Genomic DNA, 15,823 nt, shown 5'->3' on the forward strand with positions numbered 1-15,823 from the left:
CATATACACTACGCTTGTTATGATTTCTTTTTGATGAGCATGGCGTTGTTGGGGAACGCAAACGCAGCAGTGTAATATACATGCATGGCATCTGTAGCGAATTTAGCATACTCTGCTCTTCTATCGGGACCTACACATGCATGTCCAATCTTTCAGCTCAACAGTTTTGCAGCCCGTATAGTCAACACTCCCCGTTCATTCAGTAGAGCAGGTTCTCAGACCCACTGACTCTCACCGTGAACACGATATGCGCAATGCTCGGTGGAATAAAGATGGTCTTTTGTATGTCTGTCGACACTGCTAGGAAGAAGAGTGGGCTAACATAAAACCAGTACAAAAGCAGAGCAATTCACTGTATCTTGCAAAACAAATTTGGGTATCTCATCATCCTCGCCAGTCCCGAACGCCCCAAGCCATAAGTAATCAAGCAAGAACAGAATCCAAAACACCCTCGATCCAACCCTCCCAATTCCCCCGCTTAATACCCAAAATCCCTTCTCTTTTACCGACCTCTTTCTCCAGGCCTTTCTTGGCCCCGTCCCCTTGCCGTTCCCACCATTCTGCCTCAGCCCGTTCTTTTGCTCGTTTGACCACCCTATCCTCATCTTCTACGCGATACAAATCACACTTGTTACACTCGCCACAGCTCTGCCCCGGCCTCTCTCGAAAGTGGCCGCAGAAATGCTGATACCCTTCGCCCGCAAGCCCCTGCCTACATATATAGCACATGGAGTAGCCACACAGACACACCAGCTTATTACAACCTTCCGACTTGACGAAGCCTAAATTACACTGCGGGCAGGTCCTCTTGACTGCGTCGGTGGTCGCGCGCTCGAGAGTGAGGCGTAACGAGGTGAGCTGCGAGGAAAAGCAGGTATGCGGGTCGTGCCAGGGGAGGTTGCAGGATAGACAGGAAGCTCGCGCGCAAGCTGGGGAGAGGCACTGGAACCGAAGACCGCGGCGCTTGAGATGGATTCTGCGCAGGGCGTTTTGGAAAGGCGGGACGAGAGGCAGCCGGAGCAAGAGTGCGCTGAAAGTGTATGAGAGGATGAGGAAGAAGACGGTGGCTTGTATGGCTTTGTGGCAGAGGAGCTCGAGAATCGGGATGGACGCTATGGAGGCGAGAATGATTGGGCGGGGCTTCAGTCGTAAGTTGGCGAAAAGGTTCCTATCTGGGAGGGCGAGGTCGTCGAGCTCGGCGTAGGAGCAGAAGGGACAGCAGGCTAGCGGAAGTTGTGATTTGATGAGTGCTTCGCTGGCAAAGCGTTCGTTCAGCTTGCCGAAGTTGTCTTCGCCGTCTTGTCCCTCAAAAAGTGCACGCTTGACGAAGGCGAGTGGGATGCATCCTCGGCAGTCCTCGACGCCATCCGTCATTGGAGCTATACATTTTAGAGTGCACAGCTGGGTATCGATATTGCGCGCCCAGCCCTGGTCATAGAGAGCCGCATTGATAGCATGCCGTATGCATCGGAAACAAATGTAGTGGCCATCGATGTCACACGTCGACATCTGCTGCAGCGTGTTCGGTATGAAGCAGCACTCGCAGTCGTACATCTCGCCCTCCGATTCAGCCTCCTCTTCGTTCCACTTCAGCGCCAGCTCGAAATCTTGCTGCAGCTGCTCTTTTCGCTGCTTGTCCAACTCAGGCACAATGAGGTTCTCGTACAGCTCTCGGTTTAGTTCATCGCTTTTAGTCTTGACCAGCAGCGGCGTCCGTGGGTGATTCGTCTTCGCATCAGCTGCTAGCCATAGAACCAGCGGGTGGTCCTTAGCACTGGGCGCTTTCCGTCGCATCAAGAAGTTGGTGATGCTTGACCTCCAACTATTAGTCGAAAGACCTAGTAGCGTTGGTCTTGCTTGTGTGTAGCTCCAGTTGTACTCTGCGAGCACTGCCCGGATGGTCGAATGGCTCAGCCCTTTGAACTCCTGATACAGCACCTCCTTCGCGGCCTCCTTGTAGCGTGTCGAGCGGAAAGTGTCTTCCAGTGCGAGTGGTATGCCCCGTGTGTCTTTCGGCGCGTCCTCCTTTCGGTACTTGTACTTCTGCGCCGTCTCTCGCTGCTCTTCCTGCTCGGCGGGCATCCTGTTCCGCCCCCGCACGTATTTGTGGCCATGTTTCAGCAGCGTCTCGGTGATGACCTGAAGTCTACTGTCCTCGCTAAAAGACAGCAGCATCTCTCGGAACACCTCGGGCTGGATGTCAGGAAAGATATCGGTGAGCGCCTGGAGGGAGACATTGAGGTCGCGAAGGTCCGGTTCCTCAAGGCCATGCTTGCTGAGAGGCGGCAAGGGGCTCGCGGTTTCACGGCTGCTTGACGAAGCACGCCGGGCTTTGGATGGTCGTATAAGGGAGGAAAAGACGGTAGCCATGGGACCGAGGGGCCTTCACGGGTGGCGAGTAGGGCATGCGGTGCATGCGGGGGCGCTGAGAGCGTGCACAAGAAGAAAAGTTCGGGTCAAAGGTAAGTAGACATTAATGAAGAAAAAGGTACAAGGCGGAATAAGGCGAGCAGCGTCGTGAGATTGACGTGCATAGCGCATAAAGCCGAAGTCCAAAGTTCGAGATCGCCTGACGCGTCATGGCCTCTTGAACCCTGCCAATCATCACATGTTCACGTGAAGCCTACATAAATGTCAACTGTACAATACCACTCAAGATATTCTTGCACCACATGGGCTAACCGTTATCGATTGCAAGAGGAATGCCAATGCAGACATTCTCAGTCGTCGTACAGGCTGTGTAGTGCCCCGCTATGGATCCGAGGCCCCAGTACCTCCACTTCATCTCACTTCAAACGGCAGCCTCACAATAGCTGGTTGCGTATCCGGTCTTTCTTACGTCCTTGAGCGGCGTGTTCAGCCCTTGTTACCATCACAAAGTTTCTGATACCGACTTCTCTCATTCAAAATGGATCTTTCCCAGCCTGCCAATTTGCCCAAGTCGAAGATGCCCGGAGGTCGTAAGCCACGGTAACTAGCTATAGTTGGCTTTTTGCCTGTATTGAGCTGACATTTAGCGAAGTTCGCGCAAGTCGAATAAATCAACAGCAACAGCTGTGTCAAAGACAGCATGGATGACGAAAGATACTGGCCAACTTGTGCACACCATACTGCCAACGTCACTTGAGCCAGATAGCATCACAGTATCCTCAGACCTTGGGTTTCAAACGCTGTGTAGCTATAACTGGCAGAAAGATGGCAAAGCAATTCTTGTTCCAGGTATGTTTCGTGCTCATGCATACTAGCTATCAACCTGATCTGATAAACAGGTGGGCCTCCAAAATGGACGCCCCCTCCTTTACCAGTCGCTCTCCCTCAGGACGCCGGCCTCCAATTCATAGATCAGAATACCTCCCGCGTTCCAAAATATCCATTTGAGCCTGTCTTTCAGGCCTTGTCCATCATGAACCCAAGCATGCAGCTAGACGACGTCGACCTTATCCTCAATCGCAATAGTCTGCGCAAACTACTTGATTTTGCCGCTGGGAAACGGCAAGATCCATTTTGCATGGGGTTGCATATCGTGAAGGATACGCTTTTCATCAGCCGCAAGGAGAAGCATGCTCGAATGATGATCCACGGAGCTGCCAACTCTGGGTACGGTCACAACTTTGAAGAGGCTTTCACTACACCCGAGAACGGACTGGACAGATCGAGCAGCCACCATAGAGTCATTAGATATCGCCTTGGCCACCTAGACTGTGTTGTCCGATTTGAGGTCGATGCGTACTACGAAAACACGGATGAGTCAAGCGCAGTCAGTTCTACTCAGCACTCTATAGACAACATCACCGCTACGTTGGCGCAAATGGGTGTCAATAAGCCACAACCAACAGCAAAATCACGAGAGGGCACAAATGCCATCTCGAAGGGAACCTACATCGACTCATCTAAGCTCGCCGAGACCAAGGCCCGTAAAGCCGAAAGGCTAAATGACGCTATGCCACAACTCTGGTTCGGTCGCACACCCTATCTGCTCGTTGGTAAGCATATCAAGGGCGTTGTTAATTCTACCACCTGTACCCATGCCGAGACGCAGTTTGCGCAGTGGGAAGGTGCTAATCAGGAAAAGTTGCGCAAGTTGGTCAGCTTGCTTGCGGAATTGAAGCAAACCGTGCGGGAGACAGAAAGGAGATCTGCGGTACTAGTCTGCGAAGACAGAGACGGGCCTTTACAAGTGTTCACGGCAAAGAACGAGGTGAACGTACTACCGAAGAATATAGTCATCAAACACTGGAGTGTCGAGTGAGAACAGGGTAGAAGGTGGCAAAGCCATGACTTGGCATGATGACGCGATTCTGAAGCCTTTTAATAGATATCTCAAAGATCACGCTGGAAGATGTAATGGTATGTTGCTGATATTTGGCTTGGGAAACCTTACTGCAAGGTAGTATACAAGAAGAGGATTTCACAACCAGACAGGGTAGTGTAGTTAAACAAACTACCTATGATCAATTGAATTTACCAGTAATGCTTACTGCTATGGGTCAAAAGTAAAGAAGATGGGAAAGTACCTAGACACATATAAAAGGGAGGACGACTCAAAGGAATACCAAGCCTACACACCCTCACTTCGTTTTCGTCTCCCCATCCTCCACCCACCTCCAACTAACCGCCGCCCTCCCAACATCTGGATTCGTGCAAAACGGAAAAACATCCGTTAAGACATCCAAGTCCTGGGGACGACATCCCGCACACCTATCCCTGACCCAAACATTTACCTCATTCTTCGTCCCATCCTTCCTCTGACACCACGCTAAGATCTTCCTCCCACATAGCGCCGAGGTTCCATTGATTGTACCAGCACGGCCGAAATCAAACAGCTTCCACCCGATTGCGGCTAATGCTTCGTTATGCTGTAGTTTACCAGTATCTGGACATGCGGGATCGGCAGAGAAGGCTTCTAGATCAGAGTAGTGCGATATGTCGCCGGTTTGGACGGTTGCAGGGACGACGACGTGGGAAGGGGCGAGGGAGGTATAACCGCAGGGGAGTTCGGCTGTAGGCGATATGCCATGGGCGCTGGCACCGACCCAATCAAATGCACCGACCCAAGGAGAGATGCTGGTTATGATGGGTGTGCTCCAAGCCGCGGGGCCCGAGAAAGTGAGTTGAGAGACGGGCGTTGTACAAGTGGCTGCTCCAGCGATCAATGGCCGTTGATCCGATGACGGTGTTACGGGTGGACTAGAAGGAGCTATTACGCTCGATAACAGCGAGAATGACGTAATTTCTTGCGACGGGACATGGGGCGAAGGGGATGGCAGCAGTACACTGGATGGCGTTGTGATACTTTGTGTACGCGCGGTGCTTGTGGCGGCGCTACTTGATGTCCCGTTCCCGGCTCCTTCACACTCGTTAACATTGCCCTCCAGAACACCCTTTATGGAACAGAGCAAGTCCACACTCTGTATCACAACCTTCCCACTCTTCTCTGCCTTACACAACTCTTCAACAGCCTTCTTCAAATTCTCCCATTCACTCTTCGTCTCACAGGCCTTTCCTTGATTAACCAAAGCAAATTCCGTATCCATCCTAGTGCATAACTTCTCATTCACTATCTTAGCCATACTATCGTCATCTGTATTTTTAACGAAGGATGGAGTAAGTCCGGCGTCAAGATATACTTTTGTAGCGTAGCAAAGCTGTGCGGCTTGTAGCTGCAGTTGAGAATAGGCTTCCCAGTAGATCAGCTTCCTTCCAGGGGCTTGACGTCGGTTGATGGAAGATGTTCGTGTAGCGGAAGTTTGTGTACGTGAGGCCATCCCTGGTAACGTCTTAGTTGGCCATTGAAAGGGGACATACCAGCGCCGAACTGCAGCATTTGACTGTGTCGAATGAGTGATGGTGGAAGTTTGCGTTGGCTGAATGTCGGTCTGGCGAAGAGTGTCACTGATCGCAGTCGTTGTGGTAAGTGGCATTGAATCGCATTCGGTATTTGGATGGACGAGTTCCTCCTCCCTCTGAACTAGACGACTATCATGATTGATGTCACCATTCACAGTAAGTGAGTGAGATGTCGTTCTTGATGTAGTCTTAGACGATTTGGTAGAACTTGTGGTCTGTGCAGCCGTCTGAACGGGGCTGAGGTATGATGTGACAGGCATGATGCTCGTTGCATCATCATCTGATTTAGTCATCGACAAGGTTCGCCACAGAGTTAGAGTCACACTTTGCACATCGCTCGTGGTCGTTTGGAGTTGTGGTTTTTCTAGATGCAGCCCCTTGGCAAGGGCTGCGATGCTAACGATAAGCGCTGCAACTGCCACGACGCTGATTATGGCCATTATGTAGTAAGGTGTGAGATTCAGTTTAGTGGAGGATGGTGGGTCACACGTATCGGTGTCTTGTCGAGGATAAGTACGTGACTTCGGCGAATAAGAGGAGTACTCAGACGACGAATACCGCTCCTGCTCCTTGCTCCTCGTTCGATCGAAAAGTGAGCTAATCCGCCCTTTTGTGACTCCCCAAATGTCGCGTTCGTACACTTCGTGATTAAGTGCCTCGGGTACGCAGCGCTCTTCCTTGAGTTGCCGAGACTTCTGAATGTTCAATGGTGGCAGCGGTGGCGGTTCTTCTGGTATTGTTAACGATGGCCTTAGTGGGTGGTCTCAGGGGTGCGGTTCTACGAAGCTTGATGGCTTTGGGGAGTGATGTAGCGCAGGTAACCCTTACTTACTGAAGAGACTTGTTCTATCAAATTCTGCGGCCGTTCCGAATGAATGTCCGTGCAGAGGAGATATTGCAGCTGTTCCCTCAGCGTCACAGGGGACGGGGTTGGATATCTCGAAGCGCCGTGCACTTGTTGTGGTCTTGGAAGTGTCGTGGCGAGACAGAGGGTTCCTAGGCATGGAGCTTTACATGCGAAAAAGTGTTATAGAGTAGTACTACCTAGAGAAGGGCCGCCAAGAAGACGGATTGCAAGTGAGCAAAGTTGGACGATGAAGTTGATGTAGGGGTTAGGGAGGAACAGTGGAAGACGAAGATAAAGTCAAGAGAAGGGAAAGGATCATATTGCGTGTGTCAGTGAGAGGCAGTGAGAGTCGAGTGTAATGTCTTCAGGGTCATGTGTCGCATTACTCATAACCAAGCCCACGTCACCTTCACCCTACCTTTTCCCTCATCAGCTAACCTCTTAAACATAGCAGGACTGACATCGAGATCAGTAGGCTGACATCCCTCACCTAATGATTCGTTAGTATTGAAGCTCGCAAACCTCATTACAAGTATCATTTTGTTCCAGTGCCCATCAGCAAGAACGACGTCAGGGGACTTACATCTGTCAACAACAGTAACATCAATACTGACACTCTGTCCGGTGTTCTCATGAACCCTCTTCGCCCTGATTTTTCGCCCACACAGCGGGTTTGCATTTGGGTTACCTCCAACCTGGGCTGCATCGAATGTGAAGTGTGACACTGCAACAATTGCGTCTTTGTCTGAAGACTCGATACCGCAGGCGCCAAGGGCCGGGGCATAGTATGTCAAGTCTCCAGTGTAGGTTTCAGAACCATTTGGTAAAGGGAGATTTTGGGTCCTGTGTTGAATTTGTAAGATAAAGTTTGTGGAGGTGGAAAACGGATTATGTACTTGTTCGATCCTTTACTTAGGCCGACTGCAAGCCCAATTATCAAGGCCAGAAGGCAGACTAGTATGACAAGAACGATGATAAGGAACGTGCGGCGACTTCGACCAATATAGCGTCTGTGTGGCGGGAGCATGCGATCAAAGCGATCGGAAAGCGCCCATCCTGTTGCGCTCGAACCAACGCCTAGATGTGCATGCCTCCGCTTACGTTGCCCTTCTTGCGGTATGTCCCAGCCTGAGTCTAACGTATTATTCGTGGAGTCTGCCTCCTTTATATATGCCCGCGACGGCTCTCCTATATCTTTTCGGGGTATTTCTGGCGCGCCCATGGCTGTATGCCCTACGGCGCGTAGCTGCGCGTAAATAATAACGTCTGGACGGGTATCTCAAAAGAATGAACGAACGGCAGCATTACGAGTGGCGATTTCAAAGAGTGTCGGCCTGAGCAGTCCAATGCCTGGCATTATCGTCGAAAGGAAAGTGAGGACCTGGATGGAGCGTGTGGCGTGGAGGTAGTGGAGAAACAAGGGACTTGTGGGTCGCAACGTGAAGCCAGAAAAGGGGTCCAAGCGGCATCAACAAGGTTATCGGAAGTTCGCCGACGGCCGGTACGTCAACGTCACCCTTCTCCGGTAGTTGAACTTCTTCACCACGACAACCTCATCTATACTCACTCTGGCTAGAGAGCGAGGTGGATCCTTGAAATAATCGCAAAACGCAGCACCCCTACGTCTGTCTCACCGCCTCACCGTCCACTACTGCTACAACTCCACGCCGCAGTTCGGAAACCGCTTCCGAGCTCATCATTCACGATCTGCCACCTTAGCCCCCAAGCACACCACGCCACCATGGCAGAACAATCCATAAACATTCCTCAAGTCCTCGTCTTCATTGTTGTCACCTTCCTCGCCGTACGATGGTACTTGAGCAAGCCCTCCACAGAAGGCACGCGAGCAGCAACCGCAAACCGCTCTGGCTCTGCCCCACGCATAAACCCCGCCCAGATACACCAAGTAGCAGACATGTTCCCGCACCTAAGTAGACGGGATATTGGATGGGATTTGCAGAGGAATGGCGGAAACCTTACGGCCACCACGGAGAGGGTGTTAAGCGGGCGGGGTCTGGATAGCGTAAGATACTCATTGGGTCAAGATCTGGGATATCGGCTAATAGTAAGAACAGGCACCAGCGTCATTCGTATTACCAGAAGATCGTCGAACTGCCCAGCCCGCGCGAACAGCAACACCGGTCGCCAAACCAGTACACCCCGATTTGATAACGAAATACAACCTATCAACGAAGCTGTCACAAACCGCGCAGCCGACCGACATCGAGCAACCAAAAGTAAAGTCATGGAGCCAAGACCGTAATGAGAGGCAGGCAAACCTCCAAAGACGGAGAGAGGAGATGATCCTTGCAGCGAGGAGAAAGCTGGAAGAGAAAGAGAAGGCAAAGGCTTCTGGAGCGACGGCTTAGGTGGGTTGAGGAAGACAGGAAATCAATATAGGTTCTAGAGCTGCATGGTGGCAAGTACATATGCGTTGGTGATATACCCAGGATCTCGCCGGTCAATTCTTACTTACCTTACTACTGCACATCCCCCCTGAGCTATAATTGAAGGATGACTTTCTAATGCTGTCTTTATCATATGAGCTGCAGATTGAGGTTGCTTAGCTTCAAGGGCTTTGCTCTACGCTCGCATACACAGATCACACAGATCACTTGTGACTTCCACACTACTGCATCGATGGCTCTCTACACTACGAGAGTGAAAGCGGAACAAATATGGCCGGACGCACTTCGGCAATTCGCATTACTGGCGCGTAGGTCAGAATCTGACTCCACGAAGCTGGAGAGGCCGAAAAAGCTGGAAACGCTGATCAGTGAGGAAGCGAGGAATCCTTGATCTGACGAAATTTGGATATAGTCGCTTCTACTACTAATTCGTCGTGCTACTTACCTACTGAAGTGAGAATAGGTCTCATCCCAAAGCCCTACAAACGCTTAGCCTCTCTAGCCTCGAGGATACCTACTTCTATGCGAACGCGCTATTCAAACACTCTCTAGTGTTAGGCATCCCCAACGTCAGTCACCGCCCCGACCACTGCTAGGAGTCTTCTTTAAGTACACTAAGCAGCAAATCAGATTAGTTTGCAATTCCTTATTTGTTGTATTTCAAGCTGAATCACGAAAATAGGAACGGGTTTGGTCTCGTTCAGAAGCCTTGCCAAGCACTAACATGCATTTTAAAGTGTCAGTTGTTGCAGTGGACCAGACATCTGAGCTTTGTTCTAGCGTGTCTGACCATTTAATACGGGCAATCTAGAACATGACTTGCATTAGCAATGCTGGAGGTGGCGACATTTGAGCTTGATGTGCCAAGAGATGCCAAGTAAAGCCAAGTGAAACCTCTCACGGAGATTAGGGGACAAGCCTCCACACCAAACCCACAGCAAGATAACTTCCGAGATAGTTACAGCTAGACGCACCACTACTTTGCCAGTTCGACAGGGGCGTATCCGAAGACGCCTTCCACATCGTGCAGCCATAGCGCCAGAGTGGTGTTGACAATCCCTGCCAGGAAATGAACCATAATGAAAACCCACGAATAACGTGGTACAAGAGCTGAGCACGAGTTACCATGCGGCGACGTGGAAGTCGACTTCTATACCTCAGTTGCATCGCACCAAAGATACAAAGGTGCCCTTCCAGAAGAGATAAAAGGGCAATAGTAGCCTAGTTTGAAACTAGTTTCTCGCTGGCGCCTTGAAAGATTCCAGCCCTCGGGGTCCAGGAGCATCACGGTCTCTCAAGCTGGGCCATCTACAGCCTAGTCATGGCTCCTCATACTCTCCGTTATGTCTACTCTAGTACCGGACGTGACATTGGAAACACCGCTTCTATTGGTGGAAGTGGGGCTTTCTTTCCTAGTAATTAAACATATCTTGGCATGAGGAAAATGCTCCGTCTATAAGTCCAAGGTTATTCTTACCTAGAACCAGGATATCCACGAAACATTCTTCGCTCATTTTATAAGATTTTTTTAGCTTCTTCTCTTCTCTGGTAGAAGTCAGTTCACTATGCGATCCTTCAGTGTTGTTGCGCTGCTTGCGCCTTTGGTGTCCGCCAAGGAAATCTTCGTTTCACCTACCGGTAGCGGTACTGGATCTGCTACTGCGCCATTTGGCTCCATTCAAGCAGCAGTGAATGCCGCAGTCGCTGGCGATGTCATCCTTCTCCGCGCTGGCACATATGCACCCACCACGAACATCCAAATCACCAAGAGCGGAACCAGAATTCAGCCAATTACCATGCGCTCCTTCGGGACTGACAAGGTTATCATAGATGGAGAAAAGCTGCCTGGGTGAGTCTTCGAGATGTTAAACATGGAAGCTTTTGAAACTAACTATTCCGCAGAACACCCGCTGGGTTGGACCAGCCTCTCCCGAGCAAGGAAAGGGGTATTCTGCACATCGAGAAAGGCAACTACTGGAAGTTCTACAACTTAGAGTAGGTTCAGGCACTTGTAAGGATCGCATGTGATTTGTGCTAATCGTCTTTGTCAGACTCATCAATGGCCCATATGGAGTCTACGCAGTCGATTCATCCCACAACAACTATGAGTTGCTTAGGACGCACGACAACTACGAAACTGGTTTCCAGCTCCAGGGAGCATCTTCAAACAACACCGTGGAGTTCCTAGATTCGTACCGTAACCGCGATCCCCGTAAGAATGGAGAGAGCGCCGACGGTTTCGCGTGCAAGCAGGGCTCTGGCGAGGGCAACGTCCTCCGCAACGCCCGCCTTTGGGACAACGTCGACGACGGACTCGATCTCTTCATGTTCGGCTCCCCTGTTACCCTAGAGGAGGTTTACGCATGGGGCAATGGCGTCAACCGCTGGGGCTTCTCCAACTTCAATGGCGACGGTAACGGCTTCAAGTTGGGCATCACAAACAACCCACCCGCCAACCATATCGTCCGAAACAGCATCGCGTTCAACAATGCCAAGAAGGGCTTCATTGATAACGGAAACCCGGGTTCCTTGAGGTTTGAGCGCAACACTGCCTGGAGCAACGGCGATGTCGGCTTCCATCTGCGAAGCTCGTCTTCCACTATGACAGCTAATATCGCTGTTGCCAATCGTGGCCCTGCTGCGCAGGTCAGCCTCGTCTCTTCGGTCAAGGCTTCCGGCAACTCGTGGAACTCTGGCAGCTGGTCCAATGCCTCCTTCAAGAGTATCGACCCTGCTACTTTGAAAGGACCCAGGGGAGCTGATGGTCGAGTCAAGGCAAGCGATTTCTTGATCCCGACCACAAATGCACCAATTGGCGCAACTACCAAGGCGGACGTTTAAGGCAGAAGCATGCGCTCTGGGACTCAGGTCAACTTAATTCGCGTCCAACCTTTCCTTCATTAGCTACTTTATCTTCTTGTATCTACTTAGCACTTACCTGAGGCGGACATGTTGTTCTAATAGCCAGTATCAATTGGTACAGAAATCAATACACCTCAGAACGTCGATTAGTCGTTCTTATCAACCTTTGTGTTTGCTGCGCCCTTCTCTATAACTCCACATCAGATTGACACTATGCCTAAGAGATCTCCTATAGTCACTCAAGGGCTTACGGAGTCCATCTTCGGGGGGAACCTTGTCTCATCATTTTGACGCCCTAGCGTATAAGTAGGCAGAGTTATAAGTGGATAGAGGGCTATGACAAAAGTTGTCCTATATTTGTAGTTCGAATGCCTGCTTGGTTCTTAACAGCTGTAATGGTTCATACGATAAGTGAGTCTCTATTATTTCTAGTCGTAGCTAGTTTAATTGACGTCGTGAGAAGTTTCTGGCGCATAGCGAGCGCGTGCGGGACGGAGGTCGGTTGCAAGGATCTACGCTCAACACGTTCTACGGATTAGCCGGCAATGCCGGGGACGCAGTAGCGCCTCCCAGTGTTACCCAATGCTTAGCTTCCAAGGTCATTTGGCTTGCGTTGGGGGTCCAGGTACTAAAGAGGAATAGGGCAGCCAGCGATTACCTAGGTAGAGATATCTGCTCAGGTGGTAGGGCATTGGTAGCCCCCACGCGTATCAGGTAATTCAGCGTTATATTTGACCTTTGCTCAATCGCTTACAGGTTCCTACGGACACACTGGAAGGCGTCAACGTCGACATTGGTTATATGGATATAGACCTTGCATGTTCGTTTCTTGTCTAGACGAACCTGTTAGGCACACTCTCCAACGCCTGTAACGTGCGTGCACCCATGGACCCGTTTTAGGTCTCGAAGAAACCCATACTAGACTTAGATAACTTGAATTATACATGGCCCAGACTGTGAGCCTGGATGTACACTTTGCCTCTGTATGTTTCTAAGAAGGTGGATCACTGCGTAATGCTGCTATCGGTGTATGACGACGATTGAGTGCTATCACGACTAGCGTCTCGAAGCTACGGTCGCAAGTTCCGGGCTGCATGCCGGGTCGGACTCCGACAGTGCTCTGAGAACGCGACAATCGCCAGATGGGATAGTGAAAAATTAGCGGGCGACTCCCCAATTCGTTCATAATACAGAACTTTGAGACATTCGTCGTAGATTACACATGCAGCGTTGAGTCGTGAAGGTTTTAGCACCATTGTAGGCTAAGAGAGGTAACAGGTTCTGCTTACCTAACTTTCGTAATCGGGACGACTTACCTAATTCAGGCAATTATTGCACACATGTAATGCCGCATCGGGAACGGTACCGAGCGAGAAAGAGTACCTATATCAATCACAATGTACTCAATGTGGCTTTGTACTCTTCCTATCAACTTCCTTCTTTTCAAGCAATAAAAAAACAGTAAGCCACGCCTTCGATTTCCTTACTCATCGTCGTTACCTCTCAGGACCGCTAACCCTCGTTGTTCTTAGTGTCTGGAAACCTAGTCCCTCTCACCGTCATTAAGGGCGCGGGCCACGAGTTCATTCCCCTCCCACAGGGCGAGAATGCGACCGTTGCCGACTTCCACTCGTAAGTTGTCTCCACTCGCCTTCAATCTCTCTTCAACCATCTAATCGTCCGGTAGAATTCGGACCAAAACCACAGACTCACCGTCTTATTTCACATCGGGGTTCTACAAGATCGAGGCTGGGCCCGCTCGCCCCGCGCACTACACGTTCGAAGAGACCAAGTATGTGCTGAACGGCCAAATTGATATCCTGGACGAGGCCACTGGAATCACACATCATATGGTCCCCGGAGACTTTGCATTCTTCCACGTCGGATCCAAGGTCAAGTTCTCAACCAAGTCAAACGGTCTCGCCTTCTACGCCGTTACGAGGCCTGTTAAGACGCCCCACCCTAACCTCCAGGGCCGGGAGGAGGATGCGAAGGCCAAGTCCAAGTTGTAAAAGTTTAATGAAGGCATGATTTTAGACGATAGAATATGACTCAAAGAATATAAGGATAACAAGTACCAACTTGCAAGAGCCCTGGTTACTTCATAGGAACACTACTTTGGAATAGAATACAATCAGTTACAAATGTATGCGCCGCTCAAAGCTCCGTAGGCTAAGAACTTCCGAACCCGAGCAACTCCATTTTAGGCCTAATAGTTCACTATACTTGTTGCTTTGATAGTCGATATCCTCAGATGGGTAAACGGCCCACTAGCGTTGAAAGAACGGTGGTCGAACTTCAGTAAGCGATCGAAGGTGCGCGTGTGTCTGATCAGAAAACATAACATTGAGATCGGATTACAACAAGCAAATTGCTTGCAAGATCCACTACAGCAGATTCGCATACTAGGGTCGTGTCTCCTGCTAACTAACATGATAGGTGGAAATCCATAACGGTCATGCCTCGGTCAAAAGTTACCGAGCCGACTGACGCGAACCTGGTGGGCGGATACCTCAGAGCAACTCTTCTCACTGCTTGCCTGAGATGATGCATGGTACCTGGACAATTGCGACATCGCCATATCAGTAGACTAACCCGTGTTGGCGCAATATTCGTCGTTCCTGACATGTTCGCGAAGGATGAAGCCTGGTTAATGGACGGCTCGGAGCCACTAGGTGACGACGATAAAATCACCGAAGGATGGCGACATAATAGACGTTAGGATAACGGTGAAGTACACCGCTCTATATAAGGAAAGGGAGCCGTCTGCGTCCTTTGAGCTGTTGACTTGACTTGGATCACCAACGAACATCGGGATAGCCATCCATCATCCACCATGCGTTGGTCAATTCTATCCGTCCTCTCGGTCATGGCGTCGGCGGTCGCAGGAGAGAAGCTTCTCTATCGCAATACCTTCAACAGCAGCGCCTCCATCTCGAGCTGGATCGCCGAAGGCCCTCTCAATGCGACTGTCTCCAACAACACCCTCGAGCTGCGAGGCGCAGGCAAGCTAGACGACTACTTCGTGTACTGGCTTCCAGAAGTCTTTCCTGACCGCATCCGCATCAGCTGGGAATTCCAACCCATCCAGGAGCCTGGGCTTGCTATGTTCTTTTTTGGCGCCACATCAGTCGCAGGTGGCAGTATCTTCGACAAGGGCCTCAAACCACGCAATGGGGCGTATCCTCAATACCATTCTAGCGACATTCGCTTGCTGCACGCATCGTATTTCCGTCGTCGCTGGCCGGAGGAGCGTGTTTTCCATCTGGCGAACCTGCGCAAGTCCCCCGGCTTCAATCTCGTTGCCCAAGGTGCTGACCCGCTGCCGGCTGTGGAGGATGTGAAGGGTGCCTACTACAAAGTTGAAGTGATCAAGGACAAGCGCAACGTTAGCTTCAAGGTTAACGGGTTGCTGCTATTTTCCTTCGACGACACCAATACCAATACAGGCCCGGTAGTGCGCGACGGTCGCATCGCCTTCCGACAAATGCAACCGCTCATCGCGAGGTATCGCAATGTAGAGGTCTGGAAGCTATAGGAGGTCGAAATGTACACCTAGGTACCGTGATATGCGCGAGCTCAAGACCCCGCACGCGGCGGAGGAGGATTTCTCCGCCTCCATATTACACCCGCCTATTCTAATGTCAAACTACACCACAATGACATGGTAAAGCACAGAAATATTCTCGGTTCTGCTTAGGCGTGGTTGTGGAGGATGAACGGATCGACGGGAAGGACTTGACTTGTCGCGTAGTAGCGCACCTCACACGGAACAGTAATATACATGTACCATCTGCTACTCTACTTCTGCTGTACCTGGATATTTTTTCTCTTTACCGTTTCCAGTGTTCTTTAGAGT

General features: G+C 50.6%; 9 protein-coding genes across 9 annotated transcripts; 6 read left to right on the plus strand and 3 right to left on the minus strand.

Annotated features, from left to right (window-relative positions):
- Nucleotides 1–423: 423 nt before the first annotated feature.
- K460DRAFT_288461 (uncharacterized protein) lies at nucleotides 424–2,370 on the minus strand (the record flags this gene model as incomplete). Its single annotated transcript, XM_040929049.1, has 1 exon — nucleotides 424–2,370. One exon carries the CDS (start codon nucleotides 2,368–2,370, stop codon nucleotides 424–426), a length of 1,947 nt encoding a protein of 648 aa, XP_040786150.1.
- A 131-nt stretch (nucleotides 2,371–2,501) lies between these two features.
- Nucleotides 2,502–2,930, plus strand: K460DRAFT_148160 (uncharacterized protein). The gene has a single exon (XM_040926791.1). It carries the CDS (start codon nucleotides 2,632–2,634, stop codon nucleotides 2,845–2,847), a length of 216 nt encoding a protein of 71 aa, XP_040786151.1. The 5' UTR covers nucleotides 2,502–2,631; the 3' UTR covers nucleotides 2,848–2,930.
- A 144-nt stretch (nucleotides 2,931–3,074) lies between these two features.
- K460DRAFT_378702 (uncharacterized protein) lies at nucleotides 3,075–4,249 on the plus strand (the record flags this gene model as incomplete). The annotated part of the gene is made up of 2 exons (XM_040935100.1): nucleotides 3,075–3,219; nucleotides 3,270–4,249. 2 exons carry the CDS (start codon nucleotides 3,075–3,077, stop codon nucleotides 4,247–4,249), a joined length of 1,125 nt encoding a protein of 374 aa, XP_040786152.1.
- A 159-nt stretch (nucleotides 4,250–4,408) lies between these two features.
- K460DRAFT_148107 (uncharacterized protein) lies at nucleotides 4,409–6,989 on the minus strand. The gene is made up of 2 exons (XM_040926790.1): nucleotides 6,680–6,989; nucleotides 4,409–6,577 (listed from the first exon to the last, which is right to left on the minus strand). Exons 1-2 carry the CDS (start codon nucleotides 6,849–6,851, stop codon nucleotides 4,569–4,571), a joined length of 2,181 nt encoding a protein of 726 aa, XP_040786153.1. The 5' UTR covers nucleotides 6,852–6,989; the 3' UTR covers nucleotides 4,409–4,568.
- On the minus strand, nucleotides 6,691–8,094 carry K460DRAFT_316110 (uncharacterized protein). Its single transcript, XM_040930328.1, has 3 exons — nucleotides 7,591–8,094; nucleotides 7,278–7,537; nucleotides 6,691–7,184 (listed from the first exon to the last, which is right to left on the minus strand). The coding sequence occupies exons 1-3, from the start codon at nucleotides 7,914–7,916 to the stop codon at nucleotides 7,081–7,083; spliced, it is 690 nt and encodes a 229-aa protein (XP_040786154.1). The 5' UTR covers nucleotides 7,917–8,094; the 3' UTR covers nucleotides 6,691–7,080.
- A 341-nt stretch (nucleotides 8,095–8,435) lies between these two features.
- K460DRAFT_378704 (AMFR protein-like protein) lies at nucleotides 8,436–9,063 on the plus strand (the record flags this gene model as incomplete). The annotated part of the gene is made up of 2 exons (XM_040935101.1): nucleotides 8,436–8,717; nucleotides 8,770–9,063. The coding sequence occupies 2 exons, from the start codon at nucleotides 8,436–8,438 to the stop codon at nucleotides 9,061–9,063; spliced, it is 576 nt and encodes a 191-aa protein (XP_040786155.1).
- Nucleotides 9,064–10,667: 1,604 nt separating this feature from the next.
- Nucleotides 10,668–11,943, plus strand: K460DRAFT_289692 (polysaccharide lyase family 9 protein; the record flags this gene model as incomplete). Its single annotated transcript, XM_040929139.1, has 3 exons — nucleotides 10,668–10,951; nucleotides 11,005–11,097; nucleotides 11,154–11,943. The coding sequence occupies 3 exons, from the start codon at nucleotides 10,668–10,670 to the stop codon at nucleotides 11,941–11,943; spliced, it is 1,167 nt and encodes a 388-aa protein (XP_040786156.1).
- A 1,453-nt stretch (nucleotides 11,944–13,396) lies between these two features.
- On the plus strand, nucleotides 13,397–14,076 carry K460DRAFT_341932 (uncharacterized protein). Its single transcript, XM_040931168.1, has 3 exons — nucleotides 13,397–13,425; nucleotides 13,497–13,596; nucleotides 13,652–14,076. Coding segments are annotated over exons 1-3 (426 nt in total). The 5' UTR covers nucleotides 13,397–13,424; the 3' UTR covers nucleotides 13,977–14,076.
- A 450-nt stretch (nucleotides 14,077–14,526) lies between these two features.
- On the plus strand, nucleotides 14,527–15,762 carry K460DRAFT_368472 (DUF1961-domain-containing protein). Its single transcript, XM_040933781.1, has one exon. It carries the CDS (start codon nucleotides 14,801–14,803, stop codon nucleotides 15,500–15,502), a length of 702 nt encoding a protein of 233 aa, XP_040786158.1. The 5' UTR covers nucleotides 14,527–14,800; the 3' UTR covers nucleotides 15,503–15,762.
- The last annotated feature ends 61 nt before the right edge of the window (nucleotides 15,763–15,823 follow it).

The sequence above is a fragment of the Cucurbitaria berberidis genome (genome assembly GCF_010015615.1).
Source record: "Cucurbitaria berberidis CBS 394.84 unplaced genomic scaffold K460scaffold_4, whole genome shotgun sequence".
In the NCBI taxonomy this organism is placed as follows: Eukaryota; Fungi; Ascomycota; class Dothideomycetes; order Pleosporales; family Cucurbitariaceae; genus Cucurbitaria; species Cucurbitaria berberidis.

Excerpts from the sequence above, each read along its gene's own strand:
- K460DRAFT_148160 (XM_040926791.1), top strand. The coding sequence starts at position 2,632 with ATGTCAACTGTACAATACCACTCAAGATATTCTTGCACCACATGGGCT.
- K460DRAFT_148107 (XM_040926790.1), bottom strand. The coding sequence starts at position 6,851 with ATGCCTAGGAACCCTCTGTCTCGCCACGACACTTCCAAGACCACAACA. Across the intron at positions 6,578-6,679 it reads TGATAGAACAAGTCTCTTCA|AAGAACCGCCACCGCTGCCA; the intron begins GTAAGTAAGGGT and ends TAACAATACCAG.
- K460DRAFT_316110 (XM_040930328.1), bottom strand. The coding sequence starts at position 7,916 with ATGGGCGCGCCAGAAATACCCCGAAAAGATATAGGAGAGCCGTCGCGG. Across the intron at positions 7,538-7,590 it reads CTAAGTAAAGGATCGAACAA|GACCCAAAATCTCCCTTTAC; the intron begins GTACATAATCCG and ends AATTCAACACAG. Across the intron at positions 7,185-7,277 it reads TGTTACTGTTGTTGACAGAT|GTGAGGGATGTCAGCCTACT; the intron begins GTAAGTCCCCTG and ends ACGAATCATTAG.
- K460DRAFT_341932 (XM_040931168.1), top strand. Across the intron at positions 13,597-13,651 it reads ACCGTTGCCGACTTCCACTC|AATTCGGACCAAAACCACAG; the intron begins GTAAGTTGTCTC and ends ATCGTCCGGTAG.
- K460DRAFT_368472 (XM_040933781.1), top strand. The coding sequence starts at position 14,801 with ATGCGTTGGTCAATTCTATCCGTCCTCTCGGTCATGGCGTCGGCGGTC.